At 37.8% G+C, this 19,047-nt stretch overlaps 1 protein-coding gene across 1 annotated transcript in view; it reads right to left on the bottom strand.

Annotated features, from left to right (window-relative positions):
- Window positions 1-19,047, bottom strand: part of FBN2 (fibrillin 2) — a 238,268-nt gene that overhangs the window by 118,849 nt on the left and 100,372 nt on the right. Inside the window, exon 8 of the mRNA XM_075178804.1 lies at window positions 1,735-1,860. Coding sequence (XP_075034905.1) covers window positions 1,735-1,860 — 126 coding nt within the window. The remainder of the gene's footprint in view (window positions 1-1,734; window positions 1,861-19,047) is intronic.

Raw genomic sequence — 19,047 nt, 5'->3', positions numbered from 1 at the left:
ACGAAGTGCAGAGAAATAAGGCAAGGTTTATCTAAGGACAAAATAAGATAAGTAGACATAAACTGTTTATATATACATTTAATATATTCCTGTGTCTGGATTTCACAGTTAAACTCATCAGCTGCTTGATTATGTGATAAAATGTTTAGGTATATCAATACTTTCTATTGTTCATAGTCCCTAATCTTTGCATATACGGCACCTGATGTACAGGAAGATGCACATTAGTTGAAATGTTCATGTCCTGATAAGGTTTGTACAGGCCAATCAGTACTCTTATTATTCTATATTCCTAAATTTGCACACAACTCTATTGTAAGGTATTTACTTTATCTGATTCATTCTGGAGTTTACCAGGTAGGTAAAAAAAGAGCAATTATTTGCAGATGACAGCTGGCAAGTGATGTTAGGAGGGCAATGTATGGGTCTCACTGTTCCATATCTGAAGTCACTCAGCAGATTTTCTCAGAAGACTTCAAGGGCCTGATTCATTAAGGATCTTAAATTAAGAAGTTTCTTATTTAAGTCTCCTGGACAAAACCATGTTACAATGCAAGGGGTGCAAAATGAGTTTTCTGTTTTGCACATAAGTTAAAAACTGACTGTTTGTTCATGTATCACACAAATACTTGATAGCTTATTTGTACACTGAAATGTAAAGTTGATATTTGTGTGCTACATGAAAAAACAGTCAGTATTTAACTTATGTGCAAAACAGAAAACTAATTTGCACCCCTTGCATTGTAACATGGTTTTGTCCAGGAGACTTAAATAAGAGACTTCTTAATTTAAGATCCTTAATGAATCAGGCCCCAAGTAAGGAAATATTAAAATGATCATCCTGCTGTTCACAGTGGGATTATAACCTTTGCATGGTTGTATGTCATAGTAAGCACATGAGTTCATTGTGCGATACCATAAAGCTATGGGACTTACTACTGGTGGCCTAGTGAGGTAAAAAGTAGCCAGCAATTTCTAAAGGTATCTGTTACAGCTGGCTAATGTCATGTTAAATATTTGGTTTATCATGGCAATAGCATTAAGAGGTCATACTGCTAGATATCAGTGAGCAAAATGTATATGCAGTAGTTCCTATTGGGTGGATATTAATTTTTTCAAAGACATAGGGCCTGATTCATTAAGTATCTTAAATTAAGAAGTCTCTTATTTAAGTCTCCTGGACAAAATCATGTTACAATGCAAGGAGGGAAAATTAGTTTTCTGTTTTGCACATAAGTTAAATACTGACTGTTTTTTTAATGTAGCACACAAATACTTAATAGCTTATTTGTACACTGAAATGTAAAGTTGATATTTGTGTGCTACATGAAAAAACAGTCAGTATTTAACTTATGTGCAAAACAGAAAACTAATTTGCATCCCTTGCATTGTAACATGGTTTTGTCCAGGAGACTTAAATAAGAGATTTCTTAATTTAAGATCCTAAATGAATCAGGCCCATAGTGAAATGGTATTAATGAATGCATTGTTTTTTTATATATTTACTTATTTCATCATATCCATTGTATTGAGTTTTATTGAGTTTTATTTGAAGATGAAAATCAGGGCTTAGAAAACCACATTAAACTACTTTGCAAAAACAAAAAAAGCAATGGGATGAGGTTGGGTGGCATTCTCATCCCTCACTTTAAATATATTAAATATATATTGTTCCATGGAATTTTTAGCTTGCCTAAAAGCTAAAACAAAAGGACAATAAAATATTCTTCTTACCAATGCAGTGTAAGCCATCACCAGATGTGAGATATCCACGTGGACAGATACAATAATAGCTACCAATTGTGTTGGAACATTCTCCTCCATTACAAATGCCAGGAATAGTGCTACATTCATCAATGTCTGTTGGTTTAAATAAAACATATGGGAAACATGGGATTAAAATTGAGCCTGCGGTTAAATATTCAACAAAACACAATTTCTCCGTCTAGAAGTAATAGAACAGCAATTCATGAAATATTGGGTTGTCAGTAACCTAGTATACAAATGAACCAATTCTTAATCCTCTCTCATTTAAGGATTAATTGAACCTATTTTAGTATACTGTAAATTCATAAGTTCACACCCGAAAGAGCAATTTAACTGTCCATTTGCATAGACTCTTCTCATGGGCACTCGAATGCATATGGTTTGCCAAAGTGTAAGAGTAATTGTCTATAATCACATGGTTACCCCTCTTCAATAATATGACGTAGATATAAGTTTATTTTTTTCTCCCAGTGTAATGCTCATGTGAACTTCAATTAAGCACTGTAAACAATTTATAACTCAAGAAAGGGGGGCATCTGGTTTGCCTTTATTTCAACTGTCAGAATTTTATATTTTTATATTTTAAACAGAATGATTTATTTATACATGTGCATAGTTTATATTATACAGCACACACTGTACGAATGTCACTCAATTTACTATGGAGGTCAAATGTTATTTAAAGCCACCTCTGCACAGAAAACATGAAAAGGAAAGCTCAGTTTATATGCATACACATAAGTGAACCTGCATATACATAAGTGAACCTGCATACACATAAGTGAACCTGCATATACATAAATGAATCCTTCTATGGCAGGCTAATATGTGGTAGACAAAAACAAACGTGTCCTTAAAATCCAGTTTCCTTCAACCCCACTAATGTTTACATTAGAGAGTATTCAACATAGCAATCAATTTCCCTTGTTTTGTTTTCTTTAAAATCAGAACTGTATAGCATAACGTATGTGTTAACAAGGGTGGAGACATGGAGGTGGAGGAGAGGTTGTCACACCTGTGTCTGTTGCTGTCCTTGTGTCTCCTACTCGTTTATCCTCAAGCTCCTGCCCGAGGATGACTCATTGTCTGCAGACTTTACCATGGGAATGTCAACATTAAAACTTTACTAGATTTGTCTTTCATGTTTTCTCTTTACTTTGGAAAAAAAAATGTTCTCTTATAGTTTAAAATGAATTTCAGTGTATGCCTAGTATGTCAATTATATAATCAGGCCCTGGAAGCATCTCTGTAATTATTATTATTATTATTTATTGATTTATAAGGTGCCACAGATTCCGTGGTGCTAAATACAGTAATAAAGGCACAAATAGATGAGTGAGATAGTGTGAGTAATGCTAAGGGGTCTCACACAGAGTGCAGCAAAAGACATGACAGGATGTACAAGGGAGTCAGACAGTAGACAGACATGAGACAATGGGTAGAGAGGACTCTGCCTGTAAGGGCATTCTAGAGGGAGTGGGGGGTGAGAGACAGTAGGACCAACAGGGATAAAATGGAGATGGTGGGCATAGGAAGAGGAGGTGATGGATAAGATGGTCAGGAGGTGGTAGGATAGGCAAGTTGAAAAGTTTAGCTTTGAGTGAGCATTTCAAGGATCGTAGGTTGGGGGAGGTGTTTGAGGTGGGGTAGGAAGTAACAAAGACTGGGGGCAGCACGGCAGAAATCTTGGAGGGGAGTATGGGAGGTGGTAATGAGAGGTGAATTAAGGTGGAAGTCAAAAGCAGAGCAGAATGGCCAGGTAGTTATGTACCTCAAGACAAGGTCAGAGATGCATGGGGGAGAAGTGTTGGTACGAACTTTGTAAGTGAGGGTAAAGAGCTTGAACTGAATTCTGTAAAGTATAGGGAGTCAATGAAGCGATTTGCGCAGAGAAATAGCAGAAGAGTAGTGATCGGAGAGGAAGATGAGCTTAGCAGCAGCATTCTGGATGGATTGAAGGTCAGAAACGTCAGAGACAGGAAGGCCAGTGAGAAAGAGGTGACAATAGTTGAGAAGAGAAATGAGGAGTAAATGGAGTAGGATTCGGATTGCTTTCTCAGAGAGAAAGGAACGGATTTTAGTGATGTTACGGAGGAAAAAGTGGCAGGATTTGGTGAGGGACTGGATATGAGGGGTAAAGAGAGGGAAATATTGGCAGGCGGAAAGATGACAAGCTCGAATTCAAAGATGTTGATATTGAGGAAGCGCTCCGACATCCAGGAAGTTTCAGCAGAGAGTCAGGCAGATACTAGTGCCAATTTTATTGGATATTATTGGCTACCAAAGGATATCTTGCTGGGTATTAGTGACAACTAATGGTCATCTTTTTTCGGGTTTTACTGCTACTAATGAGTTTTTCACAGGCCATTACTTTTACAGATGGCCATCTTACTGGTCATTGTTACTAATTGCCATTTGATTTGACAGAGCTAATCATGTGCATGTGAATTATCACTGGTATGTTATGACTTGATTACTGTTTTGTTGTTTATTTATTAAAACCCTATTATATTGCAAGCTGATGGGGATTATAGAGAGCATATTCAGTATTGCACTGGTTTATTTGATTTTGTTCATGATATAAACAATATTTTTAAGAATTTTCTTGTTCTTGACCGGAGGCCACAATGGTCTATTTAAGCAATGCAGAAATGTGGATTTATCACTTGGTACAGCTGCCCAGTTAGACAAATGTATATTTTTCTTTGTGTTTGTTGTCTAGGTATAGTCTCATGCACTAATTTGCATATTCACACCTTCAACATTTCCATTATATGCTACATATTGCAAAACTCCTCATCAACACCCTTTGTTCTGAGACTTCAAATCAAATCATTGTTAACAACTACGATATATAGCAAACATTATAAGTATAGTTTGCTGTGGAAAAGTCTACAAATCACATTGCTCTAAAAAGTGTATTCAATATAAATGATTGTGCAATGCAATAAATTGCAGTACAATAGTTAGCTGCCTGTTTTCAAGAACAATTATAACCTCTAGTAGAGTTTCCGGGAAATGTATTACTCAATGGGCTAGATTTACTAAGCTGTGGGTTTGAAAAAGTGGGGATGTTGCCTGTAGCAACCAATCAGATTCTAGCTATCATTTATTTAGTGCTTTCTACAAAATGAAAGCTAGAATCTGATTGGTTGCTATAGGCAACTTCCCCACTTTTTCAAACCCGCAGCTTAGTAAATATACCCCAATGTGTTTAACAATTGACCCTGTGGTACTAATTCATATGTGATTCACTAACAAAATGTGCAGTGGTGGGTAAAAAGGAATATGTATTCACATATGTTTTCAGAATTTATTTTTTGGTGAATTTGTTGTTTATCGTTCCTGGCGTGTTTTGTTGTTGTTCAGTCTGTGTTTTTCAGTCTTAATACAAATGGAAAACTCTCTCTATTATGCTGTTAATTTTTTATTTTTTTTAAACTAGTGTTGTTACAATGAAAATAATGAACTAAACTCATTACTCATCACCTAATGAGTGGAGAGGAGAGGGTTCTAAGAGAGAGGTTGTGGTAACAAGGGAGAAGATGTGACAGGGTAGAGGGGAAGTGCCAGAATACAGTCTCTCAGTGGAGGGGATGGAGTATCAGGGGAGAGGGCATCAAGGGATGGAGTTCCAGGGAGTGAGGGCCTCACTGTGTAAGTATACTGCTGTGAGAAGCAGTATGGAGAAGTTCCTGCACTGATCTGCCACTAGCCCCGGCTGCTTCAAACATCACAGGGGAATCAGAATACTGGCTTTTTCATTTTTAACCAAAAACACCAATAAAGCCCTCAGTGGGGGCTTGAATCTTTTCAATTAAAACAGAAAAACAGGAATCCACAATCATAATACACAAAGTAATTGACATTTGTGCCACTGCATAGTGAATTTTTCCCCTAGAATAATTCTAGTCATGCCCTTAACACTACAAGCTGAACCTAAGCTCCACCACTATCAATAGTAACGAGAAACACTCTAAAAAACAAAATCCCAGTTCTGACATTACTACTATCTGAACAACCATGACAACACCTATATGATCCATACTAGTACCCTGTACGTAAGCCAGCATAACAACCACACACACAAGGCTACACAATTCAAATGCCACCCAAATGGCGACCCTATGCCCACCTTAGGTGACAACATACGGGTATGATTTGACTGGGCTGGTAAGTATAAAGTCTGCATAGTTATTATAATAAAAGCTGTGATGACAGAATATAAGATGTGATGACAGAATATAACATACATACATAAAGGCTGAACCAACTCAGAAAATGTGATACATAAAATATATACAATAGAGAGAGAGGGGGAAAAAAAGGCCTAAACTGTATGCAACAGAGGTATGAAATTTAAACACTGTAAAATAAAAACCTCCACCTCTTATGCCACAAAGTGCATTACACTCCCATAAATGCCTGAGCAAAATAATAAAAGAAAAGTGCAGGAGAACCATACTTTTATATAATGTAATCGTAACAGCCTTGAAATTGATCACATGAAACATTATTAACAATTTATAAAAGCAATGTTATACTGAGATGGATTATCCTTTTTTTTTCCTCATTGGCTGGCTTCAAAATATTGTGGATACATTATTTGTCTTTTGGAAAACTACAGAATGTGCATGTTCTAGTGAAAGACTATCCAATCTTCCAAATAAAAACATTCTTTGAAATTGAATCTGGATTGTGGGAAGCAAAGCCAAACACTTAAAATAAAGCTAATAGTTGTAAATTCCAAAACCTTGCAATGTCCAGGAATTCTTAAACCCTTCCATGAACTGACCACATTAAGGGCAGAAATATAATGTGTTGAATGAAATGCCTTTTCATTTAATCCCATGGAACTAAACTACTCAGGAACTGTATCAGAATTCACAGCCCTGAACTACTTACAGCTAATTTTTATCAAGGCCTTTAAAAATTAATTGCACTACACTAGAAATTCTTTGTATTTTGTTTCTACACTAGAAAGGTAGCTTATCTTGTAATGATAATGCATGTATATATAAACTATATTTAACATTTTAATGAACACATTATTTAAACCAATTTTATTTTACATGCAGTATGCATCTGAGCAGTTTTATGGCCATAACCTATATATACTGTAAATATATGAATAAGGGTGCACAGGAATGTAAACCAAGGTCAAATAGGTGCTGTAGACCACAATATCGAAAAGGAAAGCAACCCCGCTGGTTTCAAATTTATGCCTAAATCACATGGTTTTGGTGTTGTTACATACATGTTTTATGCTTACAGCTTTCCCAAGAATTGTTCTGTTGATTTCCAGGACAAATGTTTAAAAGTTCGTTTTCCTAATATAGTATACAATTAGATTGTAGAAATAGTGTTTTACATCCGTTCTACTTACAAAACTTAAAAAAAGGATGGGCTATATTGACTTAATAAACTTCTTGTAAAATGTTTACCATTGTATACTATGTATCCCAAATTGACGTCAACTTTTCCCATAGACAATTTCAAGTAATGTTGAGAACCTATGAAGCGTCCAATAACTTAACAACACATCCACTTTACTTTTTATATTCATGTTTCACTTTGTTTATTTATATCATGGCAGCAATGATTTTGAACAGCTGGGTGATCTTTAAATTAATTGGACTTTGCTTTACTACAGAGAAATACTCCTTTTGGCGGCTGCCGTCAGTTCGTTCGTCATGTCTGGGAAATGTTGCATCAGACAAGACACAGTTGTCAATGCTGTTTTCATTGTTTGAAACGGAAAGAGGCACTGTTTATATTTCAGTGTAAGAAAGCAGTAATTTAATCCTATACATTCATATTGAAAGAAGCCTTAGTATCCTTTACATTACAAACACAGACTGTTTCTGTAAGAAGTAAATATATATATATATATATATATATATATATATATATATATATATTAATCTAAAATGAATCTTAGATAAGTCACAAAGTTCACTAATAGTGTAATGTACTTCAACACAGAGAATGTATGAGCTGGAAAGAATAATGGGAGAACATCACTGTTGTCTCAACAAAGGGCTCTGTGTATGAAGCAGAAAAATGAGTAATTATTGGACAAAGTAATTGTTCTATATGTATCAACAAGCAATATATCATTTGTTTTTCTCTTTCTTTGAGAGATTTTAATCTAGAACATTTCTCATTGTCAGATGTAGCATCCTTTTCAAAGGCACATTTTGCAATATATCTCCATGAAATTTCGGGGCTGAATTTCTAGTGGCTCGGTGGTTAGCACCTCTGCCCCACAGCACTAGGGTCATGATTTCAAATCCAGACCATGACCTTATCTGTGTGGAGTTTGTATGTTCTCCCTGTGTTTGCGTGGGTTTCCTCCAGGAGCTCTGGTTTCCTCCCACACTCCAGAAACATAGTAGTAGGTTAATTAACTGCTATCACATTGACCTTAGTCTCTCTGTCTGTGTGTGGACGTTAGGAGGTAGGTTAATTGGCTTCTATCAAAAATTGACCCTAGTCTCTCTGTCTGTGTGTGTGTTTGTGTGTGTTAGGGAATTTAGACTGTAAGCTCCTATGGGGTAGGGACTGATGTGAATGAGTTCTCTGTACAGTGCTGCGGAATTTGTGGCATTATATAAATAGATGATGATGATGATTCCAATAAAGCCCATTTAAACCAGAGAAAATGGTTTATAATTCAAAGTTAGCTAATTTATTAAAAAAATTACATTTAGAATCACTTCACATCAAATAACATGGTTGCAACGTATGCACACATGAGTTAACAGATAGTGATGTTATATAAAATGCAGCTGCTATGTACGGTAAATATGGAAGATGGAAAACACGTTTAAAATGACCATCAAAGATGATTGTTTTACATAAAGGCAATAATATGTATAAATTAGCCTATAGAAAAGAAGAAATCTCGTCTATGATGTTTGAAGGTATAGGAAAATAAGAATTACTAAAGAAAAGTCTCCTCAATTTTATCAGGACAAGGCAATGAGGAACGCTGTCATGCTTCTATTGGCTGTTTATTGTACCATGTTACTACCAGTGGCACACGCAGGGGGGGTTTCTGAGTCTCTTGAAACCCCCCCCTGCGCTAACTAAGTGGCCACTGTCCTATACAAAAGCTGCGGCGCTGTCAAAGAAGCGTCTGCGGCGGTGCTGTATTGTATACAGCACCGCCGCAGATGCTTCTTAGACAGCTCCGCGGCTGCTGTATAGGACAGCGCTGGCGAAACAGAGCTCTCTCTCGTTTTTTTGTGTTTTTTTTGGGTCGGCGGGGGGAAACCCTTCCCCCCCGACAATCCTCTGTGCGCCGCTGACTACTGTAGGTCATTAGTTACATATACTAATAAGCAATGGTGAATATCTAATGAGCTAGTACTATAAGGTTTTTCAGGAAGAAGAACTGAGGCATAGAGGAATATAAGGAACTAATTTTAAAATGCTAACTTTCGCTATGTCAAAAATAAAGGCGTCTATTTATCAAAGGGCAAAAAGTCCTATGGCCGGAGAAAACTCTCTCCCTATACATCAAGGGGATGCTGCTGCTGATAGCATCCCCAGCGATAAGATTCACTGGGTTTCACAGCTGATAGCTTCCCCATTCAAGGCGTGGGGAAGCCTATTTAAAGGGCAGGTATCTCCGAAATCCTTACCGCAATCCATCTCAGGATGGCAATAATAGAAGAAAATCCTAGATAAATGCTTTATCCTTTGAATAAAGCATTTTTTGTATGTGTAAAAATGTAAAAAATATATTTTTCAATATTTTTAAACTATTTTAACAATTTTATTTGTCCACTAAGTGGCACTGAAAGCCCAAGTGTGTTTAAACCAGGTAGCCGAGTTGTAATACCCTGCAAATCACAGGTATATTACTGTTTGCACTCATTCAGAAAACTGCAAATTCCCAGAGTGCCTCTGGGAAGCTAAATGCAAATTGCCATTTTGGGATGGGCAAACTGCAATGAATGAACTAGAAGGTTCTAAGAGATTCTTGGGAAAAAGGTGAGGAGCCAAAAACTGACTGTTAGAGACTAATGGATGTCTTGGTGTGACGTGTGCTATGAAGGCTGCCTGTGATAATGGAGGATCTTCAAAGAGCCACTGAATGCTATTGCTTTGTCCTGAAGGATTTTTGCAGCTAAAGTTTTTATACTTAAAAGCCAGCCCATAAGGAAACATCTTTGAAGAAACAGGAAAAGACCTGGCTTGCCAGAGCCTATCAGATGTCAGCAGGACCAGGGGCAGTCTGGGCTGGGGGGCAGGGTGGCATCTGCCCCCCCCGGGCCGGTCCCATAGTGTGTTACCTTGGGTTGGGTCACTGGGCCACCTGCATTGTTTTCCCTTTAAAATAGGCTGCTGAGTCGAGTCTTGCCCCCTGGGTTGAAACTTGCCAGCCCTCCCCTGAGCAGGACTCATATAAAGTCAGATAAGTTTATGATGTATTTTCCTTTGCTATATTCAAGTTATTGAAATAAATGAGACAACAAACTGTGTTGCTATAACCTCTGACCGGGACTGTAATATTGCTATTGAGAGGTTATACTGCTGTCTGAACGGAGAGTTTATTCCAGCCAAATCTGCTGTATTTAAAGTTACCTGTAAGCTGACACAGCATGCAAGACATTGATAGAGAAATCATTTATTGAGAATTGCAAGTTGCTTAACCCTACAGTTGCTGGGAGAGATCTGCTTATTCCATTATACGGATTACTAAGTAGACATTGAGTTCATTTTCACTGGAAATTGTTTATTGTGTCGAATTGCTGTTGTTTACTGAGCTCAGGATTCACACATGCATCAAGTTGATTACTGATTTCATCTTGTACAAGTAAATAAGCTTCATGTGTAAGCTGAAACTTCGCTTAAACAACTGGATTGTGGATTACAATTTACCTTCTTGGGTTCTGTGTGTCATAAAGTGAACTAGAAAACATCTAACCTGAACAAGCTGGACTAATCCTTATTGTATCTCTACTGATTTTTGTGGGATAAGTATAATCGGTATAATTGCACTAAAAGTACTGTGATTGATTGGTCTATATTATCTGCTGCCACAGCATTTAGTGTCATGGTCTAATTAACTCGTAACAACTGGTTGTCTCCTAAAATATCTATCCAGTGATATCCATTTCACTGAAGCACAGTGCCTACATTTAAAGTGAGATATATTTCTTTAGTAACCTATGTGTTGTGTTGATTTATGTTTGCATATTGTTGAACCAAGATTCCTAAAATGTTATTTATTTTGTGACATGTTGAATAAGTGAAGCGGTAAGGTAACCCTTACTCCTCAGGGCCAGTATCGCTGAGGCAGCTGAGTATCACGCAGCTGCCCCAGCGATATTTTATTTATGAATTGCAGTGATAACTAACTTTCTATAGCTGCGATAATCAGCAATACAAAATCAGCCCTATTGCTGCACATTGCTAAATGGGCCCCTAAATTGGTAGTTTGTGGTAGGTAGATAAAATAATGATTAAAGTTGCAACATTTGCTTTCATAGTATATACTAATATGAATATTCATACTGGTTTGTTTAAATCATAGCTGCCTATTTTTTGGAACCTCCCACCCTCACCGTCCACTTCACAAGAAAAGTTTGTGATGCGGGAGGGAGCCTCAGGGATATTCTAGGAGAGTAGGCAAGTATGAATTAAACAGAACCAGTCCGGTATTACAAATAAATTGTTTGTCTAAAAAACTGCTTATGAGAGAACACTGTAGAAAAACAATTTTTTTAACATTTACATAGTGCACAAAGCCCTATGTAAACAAGTAGGGTTAATTTTGACATTTTTATATATCAAAGGCTATGTGTACTACTGAGTTGTATGGTTTATACATGAAATATATAACCATAGTTGCCTACTCTTCTGGAATGTCCATGACTCTCCCCAATTTTTGAGAGTTCTCCCAGGCTCCTGAGAGAGTAGGGCAACCTCCCGCGTCCTGTCCAGTTCTTTAGTGAAGTGGGTGGGGGAGGGGCTTATCACATCATCCTGGCCCCACCCCCTACTGTAATAGCCAAAATTGGTATAGTTTGACTTAGGGGCGGGGCCACGATGATGCAATTCATGTGGCTAAGCCCTCAGGACTCCATAGTTGGTAAGTATGATATAACTAAATATGTCCATCATGCACTCTCTTAGTAAGCTGCCATGTTCGGGGGAATATTTCTAACTAAACAAGTGCAGACAGTGACTAACAGCAAACTACTTTTGCAGGAATGCACAATGTGAATTTTTATTCATACACAGGGGAAGGCTTGTGAAATCAAAGCAACTCAAAGGCCTGAATGATCAGGTTTTTCCTGATTCTATCAGAATATTGTCTTAAAGATGGGTTAGGAACTTCAACTGTCTCTATAGGGAAATGTTAGTTTATCACTGAAGAATGTATTTTAGCTTCATGTTACATATCTGAAAATATCAGTTATGAGTTTTATTGCTTCTTTAATTGATTTGAGAGGTCCTATCTCAGGTGCCACCTTAGGCAGCTGCTCCTAGGCGTGTCTGTCATTGATATATTTATTTGTATGAGATGTATGTAGTATGTACAAGATATATAAGGTACATAGTATATGAGTACATGAAGAAAAGAAGTGCAATGGCAAAATGTAGCAAATAAAATTGTACATCACACTTACACTTATCCACAGAATACAATAAATGTACAAGCATTTATTTATCTAAATACACCCTTGCTAGTTACAAGAATTCATAAAACCTGGAAAGATGGAAAATAGTAGAGCTGGCATCTGTGAGTACACTGTATGTGTGGAGACCACATCACAACTGTGAGCAATGATATTATGCCCTTATGCCAAAGAAAATAATTTGGATTGCATCATCAAAAGGTGGAAAACTTTACATTTGTGAGTTTGATTGGATGTCAAAGCAGTAGAAACACAAAACTAAGGTGAATTCTTGGAAAAATAATAAATCTAAAGTTTGTATTTTATATAGTTTCATTTACACAATACTTAGATCAAAATTGCACAAGGAACTGTAAGTATTTCTTAACCTCTCCAAATAGGTACAGACAGGTGGTATTCACTAACTACAGCATGTAACCCTCAAGACAGCTAATCATACGTTTGGTGTGAAGGAGTTTTCTGTGTTTTGCTGTGTGGGACAAAGTGAAAAATTTAGTAGAGGCCAAAGAGTCCTAAAAAAGGCCTTGTTTTTGCATTGCCCAATATTATTATTATTGTTAATTTGTAAGGTACCAGAGTGCTCCTGAGTGTTGTACGGTACAGTAAAGCGGACATACATAAAATGGGGACAGACAAGGTAGACAAAATAATTGCATGAAAACAAAGGGTAGGAAGGGTCCTGCTCACTAGAGAACTTACATTCTAATTGGAAGAGACCACAGTCTAAACAAAAGGAGCGAGTGTGGCTCAGAGTGGAGATTGGGACAGTTGTGAAGGTGCAGTGTGAGAAGTATCGGTGAAAGGACGATAATCTAATAGAGAGATGGTTTTTTCAATGAGCGTCTAAAGATTTGAAGTCTGTGGGAATGTCTGATTGTGCATGTTAGGGAATTCCATAAGTGGGTAGCAGCACAGGAGAAGTCTTGTAGGTGGGAGTGAGAGGTGGTTACCAGAGACGAGTTATGGGTCAGAGGTAGATCTAAGAGAACGAGAGGGAGAGTTTTTTGATATGATATGAGATGTATGAATGGGTGTTATTTTTGAGGGCTTTGTAGGTATGAATAATTTGCATTGGATTCTGGAGGACACAGGAGTTCAGGGTAGGGATTTGCAAAGTCTTGAAGCAGCAGTTAAAATGGATGAATTGTAGGGATAGATGGGGTAGGGAAAATCCATACAACACGAGGTTGCAGTAGCCAAGGCAGGCAAGAATGTATAACAGTTCTGGTAGCATCTTGATAAAGAAAAAGGGCATATTCTGGCAATATTTTTAAGGTGGTGGTAACAGGACTGTGAGAGAGACTTGATGTGAGGAATAAAGCATTGGTTGAAGTCAAGTGTGACATTGAGGCTTGGGAGACAGAAAATGCGGTGTTTTTGATGGTGAGTGAGATTTTAGAGGAGGTCATGACTCTGGTGGGAGAGAAATTATAAGTTCTGTTTTGGACATGTTGAGCTTTAGGTAGAGTTGGAACCATTTGGAGATGACACAGAGCCAGTTGGTTACACGAGAAAGTACAGAAGGGGGGAGATCATGGGAATACTTGGGTGTTATCAGCATAGAGGTGGTAGTGGAGGTGTACAGTAAGAAAAGTAGTGGAACCCAAACAGATAGTGGTAGTTGATGGGAGGATGTTCCAGAGTTATAGATAGGAAGGAAGTGAACCAAAAAAGTACTGTGTCATGGAGGCCAATGAAATGAAGGGTGTGTAAGAGAAGTGGGCGATCAATGGTGTCAAAAGCAACAGGCATGTCTAGGAGGATGAGTATGGAGCAATGACCCTTAGACTTTGCTGTAATTAGCTCATTGATCACATCTGTGAGAGCAGAGTCAGTAATATGTTTGGGGCGGATGCCTTTTGACAGAGTCAAGAATGGAGTGAGAAGAGAGCAAGTGATATAGGGTGTTGTACACAAGTAGTTTGGAGGCAAAGCAGAGGAGACAAAAAGGCGGTAATTGGAGAGAAATGCTGCATTGAGAGATGGTTTCTTGAATTGGTGAGGTGCTTAGAGGAGGATGGAAATGTAGAAGTGGAGAGAGACAGGTTGAATAGGTAAGCTAGAGGGAGCAGAAAACCTGGGAGGGAATGTAGTTGAAGGGTCAGATTGTAGGGTGAAATGATGAGATAATTGCAGAAACTTCATCTTAGGTGACTGGAGAGAATGCTATGAGGGTGGTCTGGGGATTGTTTGAGAAGGTGTTTGGAGTAGGTGAACTTTGGAATGATGAAATTTCTTATCAAATTGCCTGTGAAGTAGGTAGCAAAATCATGATCTGTAAGGGAGGTACAGGGGAGCAGAGAATCAAGTTGAAGGTGACAAAGAAGCAATGTGGGTTAGAAGAGTGTGTGGATATTTGAAGTTTAGCAATTTAAAGGGCAGCATTATAAAATACAAGGATGCATTTATAGTGGAGGAAATCGGGATAGGAACAAAGTTTCCTCCATTGGTGCTCTGCAGTGAAGGAGCACTTTGCATGTAGTGGGTCTATTTGGTGTGCTATGGTTGGGGTTTGGATCCTCACAGGCTATATGTGGTGGATGGAGCTGCATTGCCTAGGACTGAAGTGAGTGTTTAGTTGCAGAAAGAGGCAGCCTGATCAGGGCAGGACAGTGCAGTCATAGGAGAAAGTAGTTGTTTTAGTCAATATAAAAAATGGATTGGGTCAAGACTACTTAGGTGTCCCTTTGCGTGTGTGGATTTGGGAGCAGGGGGTCTGCATGAGGTACATTGAGACTGAAGGATAGGAGGTTGTGGTCAGAGATTGGGAAAGCTAAGTTGGAAAAATTAGTTATAGAGAAGAAGTGGGAGAAGACCAGGTCAAGGGAATGACCAACACATTGGGTGGTAGATAAGGTCCACTGGGAGAGACCAAAGGAGGAAATTAGTGAAAGACCTATACCGGCAGCATAGACAGTGGGATCAATAGGAATGTTGAAATTGGCTAGTATGAGAGCAGACATGTCAAAGGTTAGGAAGTATGTGAGCCAGGCAGCAAAGTTGTCAAGGAATTGGGAAACTGGACATAGGGGGGTGATAAATTACATCAATACAAAGGTGGAGAGGAAAAAATAAATAGATAGTGTGTACTTCAAAGGAAGAGAAAAAGAGGAAGGGTTCAGAGGGTATGACGGAATGATAACCCTGACGTCTAAGGATACCCCATGCCTATTTAGTAAGTGTTGCAATATTACTTGTACTGCCACTATACCTGTTCTGTTATCACAATCTCAGTTTGCTCAGATATGCGTGTTCATAAGCCGGCTTGCCACTAGAGTAAAGTATACCCAGTTCAGCTGCATATTGCTCACCTGCCCTGGCAATATTTTTTGATCAAATTGTGGGGATAATTAGTGTTCATGACTGTGATAAACGTAATAAAATAAAATGGGTTTTAATGTTAAATAGACCCCAAAATCCTAAAGCATTGAAGGGCAAGAAACATTTCTTTCTCCATTAGGAATCACTACAACAGTGAGACGTAAATATCAACCGTATGTTTATAATATTTACTGGTTAGAATTGCTTTTGGTTGCTGCAATAAGCCAGATGATCATATACAATAAATAGTCCTATTGTTGAGTTTCCACCTAGAAACAAATGTACAACTACATTACACCTGTTCAAAAAAATCAGCAAATTAGTTCTTGTTTATCTCAGCTCAGTGGTATAGAAAAAAAAATGCATTCTCTTCTTATCGTTAAAGAAACTCATATTTGGCCTCCTTAAAGGCAGCAAAGCTGCTGTATTAATGCAGTGGCAGCAATGGGAGAATGATGTACCTTTAAATAAAGCGTTGACAAATGTTCAATGCCTAAACAAAATATATCCCCTAATGCACAGTATAATTTAGAGGCAAAGGTAAGAGGTTGGTTGTGCGCCTCCCAATGGTCTCTCTGTGGCCATCTATTGCTACTTTATTATCCTGGCCTCCAAAACTCCTTTCCTCATCTCCTAATCACTTTACCGACAGGTGAGCAAAAGCTCTACCATTGTTTGAGACTCCCTTTACAATTAATTCCTCTATATCCTTTAACTATTTACATCAGAAATATTGGAGGGAATTTTAGTGCTTTAACAATATATGTGAAATATGGTAAGTAGTTTCCTGGGAGGTGGAAGTGGAAATAAAATTTGAGTGGAATCTTTAGTGGAACTTGTGAATTTTCAAGGCTTTATAAACAGGTTTCAGAATCCACATGGTAACGTTAATCATAGTGTTCATCAGGTGCTCTACCCTGGTGACTTAAATAATGTGAGCAAATCTCTAACCTTCTGCTAAATCCATTAATCTTCTCAACCAAATAAACAATAATCGTCAATGTGCCAACTTGACGTATTTTATCAGAAAAACATTTGTCTGGTATGCTTTTTTCCACTTGATTTTTAAATGAATTAACCTTAACTTAATTCATTTTTAGATTACTTGAATGGCTTATATAAACCTTCCTGATATTTCTACTAAATACACGCTTTTTTGGCTAACTTTCTTCTGTGCCCTTCAGTTGTGTCTTCATACGATCTTCACCTGTGATGTCATTGAAGGGAATTTCTGCAATTTCATTAGAAAATGTGGAACTTCCTTATCATCCACTCTCCAAACTCTGAGTGACACATAAAATAACTGCAGTCAGGGTGGGGAGAGACTACTACATTGGAATGACCTCCCTTGTTCCATCCGTCTCTCTCCTACTTTGTGCTGCTTCAAACGTGCACTAAAAACTCACCTCTTCCACATAGCCTACCAACCATCTACTTAACCCCTCACCTCCACTACTCGCTCTCCCTTCTCTCTTCTGGCTCCCCTTGTGCCTGATTCTGTCTACCCTCCTTTAGGATGTAAGCTCACATGAGCAGGGCCCTCTTCCCTCCTGTCTCCTCACCTGTTCTTCTGCTCCGTGCTTATTGCAGCAGCCTGCCTGGAGTTTCTGAAGTATTGGTATTTTTGTTTATTGTTCTGTACTGTTTCACCCTATATAGTCTACTGTTTGTACTGTGTACGGCGCTGCGGAAATCTTGTGGCGCCTAACAAATAAATGATAATAATAATAATAATAATTAATGAGATGGACTACAAAAACTATGTGAAGGGTTTTATCCATAAGGTAGACAAGAAGAAACAAGAGGGCCTGATTCATTAAAGAACTCAAAATGAACGTATTGTGCTTTTTTTTTTTTTTTAAACACATATAATTCAGGCATACGCACGTCTGTATTCAACTACAAGCAGATCTGAAGAAACGCCTGTTGCTGAATATGGGTCTAGGTATGCTCTGCATACACGGCACTTGCCGTATTGAGACAGACACAGTGCACTTCAGGATACGTACAATACCTATTGGGAATATCAAGTTCAAGCAGAGCTCACAGAAAAAGTATTACATTATTGTCAACTGTTAATAATATAGGGCCTGATTCATTAAGAAAAGTTAAGTAAAAAAATTGAGTAAGTAGTCTCTTGGACAAAACCATGTTAAATGAAAGGGGTGAAAATTAGTTTTCTATTTTGCACATAAGTTAAATACTGGCTGTTTTTTTCATGTAGCACACAAATACTTGATAGCTTATTTGTACACTAAAATTTAAAGTTGATATTTGTGTGCTGCATTAAAAAAACAGTCAGTATTTAACTTATGTGCAAAATATAAAACTAATTTTCACCCCTTGCATTGTAACATGGTTTTGTCCAGGAGACTTAAGTAAGAAATTTTTTGCCTAAGTTCCTTAATGAATCAGGCCCATAGTCATTAATGAAAAAACATTTAAAAATATTTTTTTTGCATTTTTTTCCCAATGAAATACATTTATTAGGATGTCATTAATGTCTAATGTACAAATAAAATGAATTTTTACAGTTGCTATTCATTGCAAACACATGTTCTACCTTGCATACGCGACCGTCATCATTATCACTCGGAACTTACACCTGACCTGTAGCTGGTGCATACTGATACAACAGAAAAAACATGTACCTTAGAGATGCCCAAAGCTTGAATCGGACGCTGCTGTGTGCGCTCATGCTTGGCACGCACTCACAGTACACTGACTACGTGCATACACCCCTTCTCTTCCCCGTACCGCCCATTAAATCATAGGCTGTCAAAAGTGTCCTTTGCGCTTGAAAATGAATTGCATACACTTGCGTTGTCAGGCACATAGTCCGTTTCTGGGCACGGGCAGAGCAATTAATGCACAATACGGCACGTATCGGCATTTACGTTCCTTAATGAATCAGACCCTGAATGTTTTGTGAGTACATATATCCACCACGGGCTACCAATGAGAGTGGCCACAAAAATTGTATGTAAATGTGATAAATTAATTTATTGAGGTGGGGAAGGGAAGACATAATGTATTTGGGATCTATATAGAGAGAATAACAACTGGCCACCACTAAGTGTATTTTCTTAATTGTATAAAAGAGAGACTACATCTTTTGGCAGTATATATATGGTATTTTCGTGGTGTTCACTAACCACAATTTACAAACACAAGAGTAAATCTAGTACACAGAAGCTTAGGAGGCATAACTGTATAACATATTTGATAAAGATCAATTAATTCTAAGTTTGGGATATTGTCCTTGCATGGACATTTTCAAAGCGCCAACTCTTCTGTATTGTTT

The sequence above is a fragment of the Mixophyes fleayi genome, chromosome 1 (genome assembly GCF_038048845.1).
Source record: "Mixophyes fleayi isolate aMixFle1 chromosome 1, aMixFle1.hap1, whole genome shotgun sequence".
In the NCBI taxonomy this organism is placed as follows: Eukaryota; Metazoa; Chordata; class Amphibia; order Anura; family Limnodynastidae; genus Mixophyes; species Mixophyes fleayi.
This window is presented reverse-complemented; position numbering and strand designations above follow the sequence as displayed.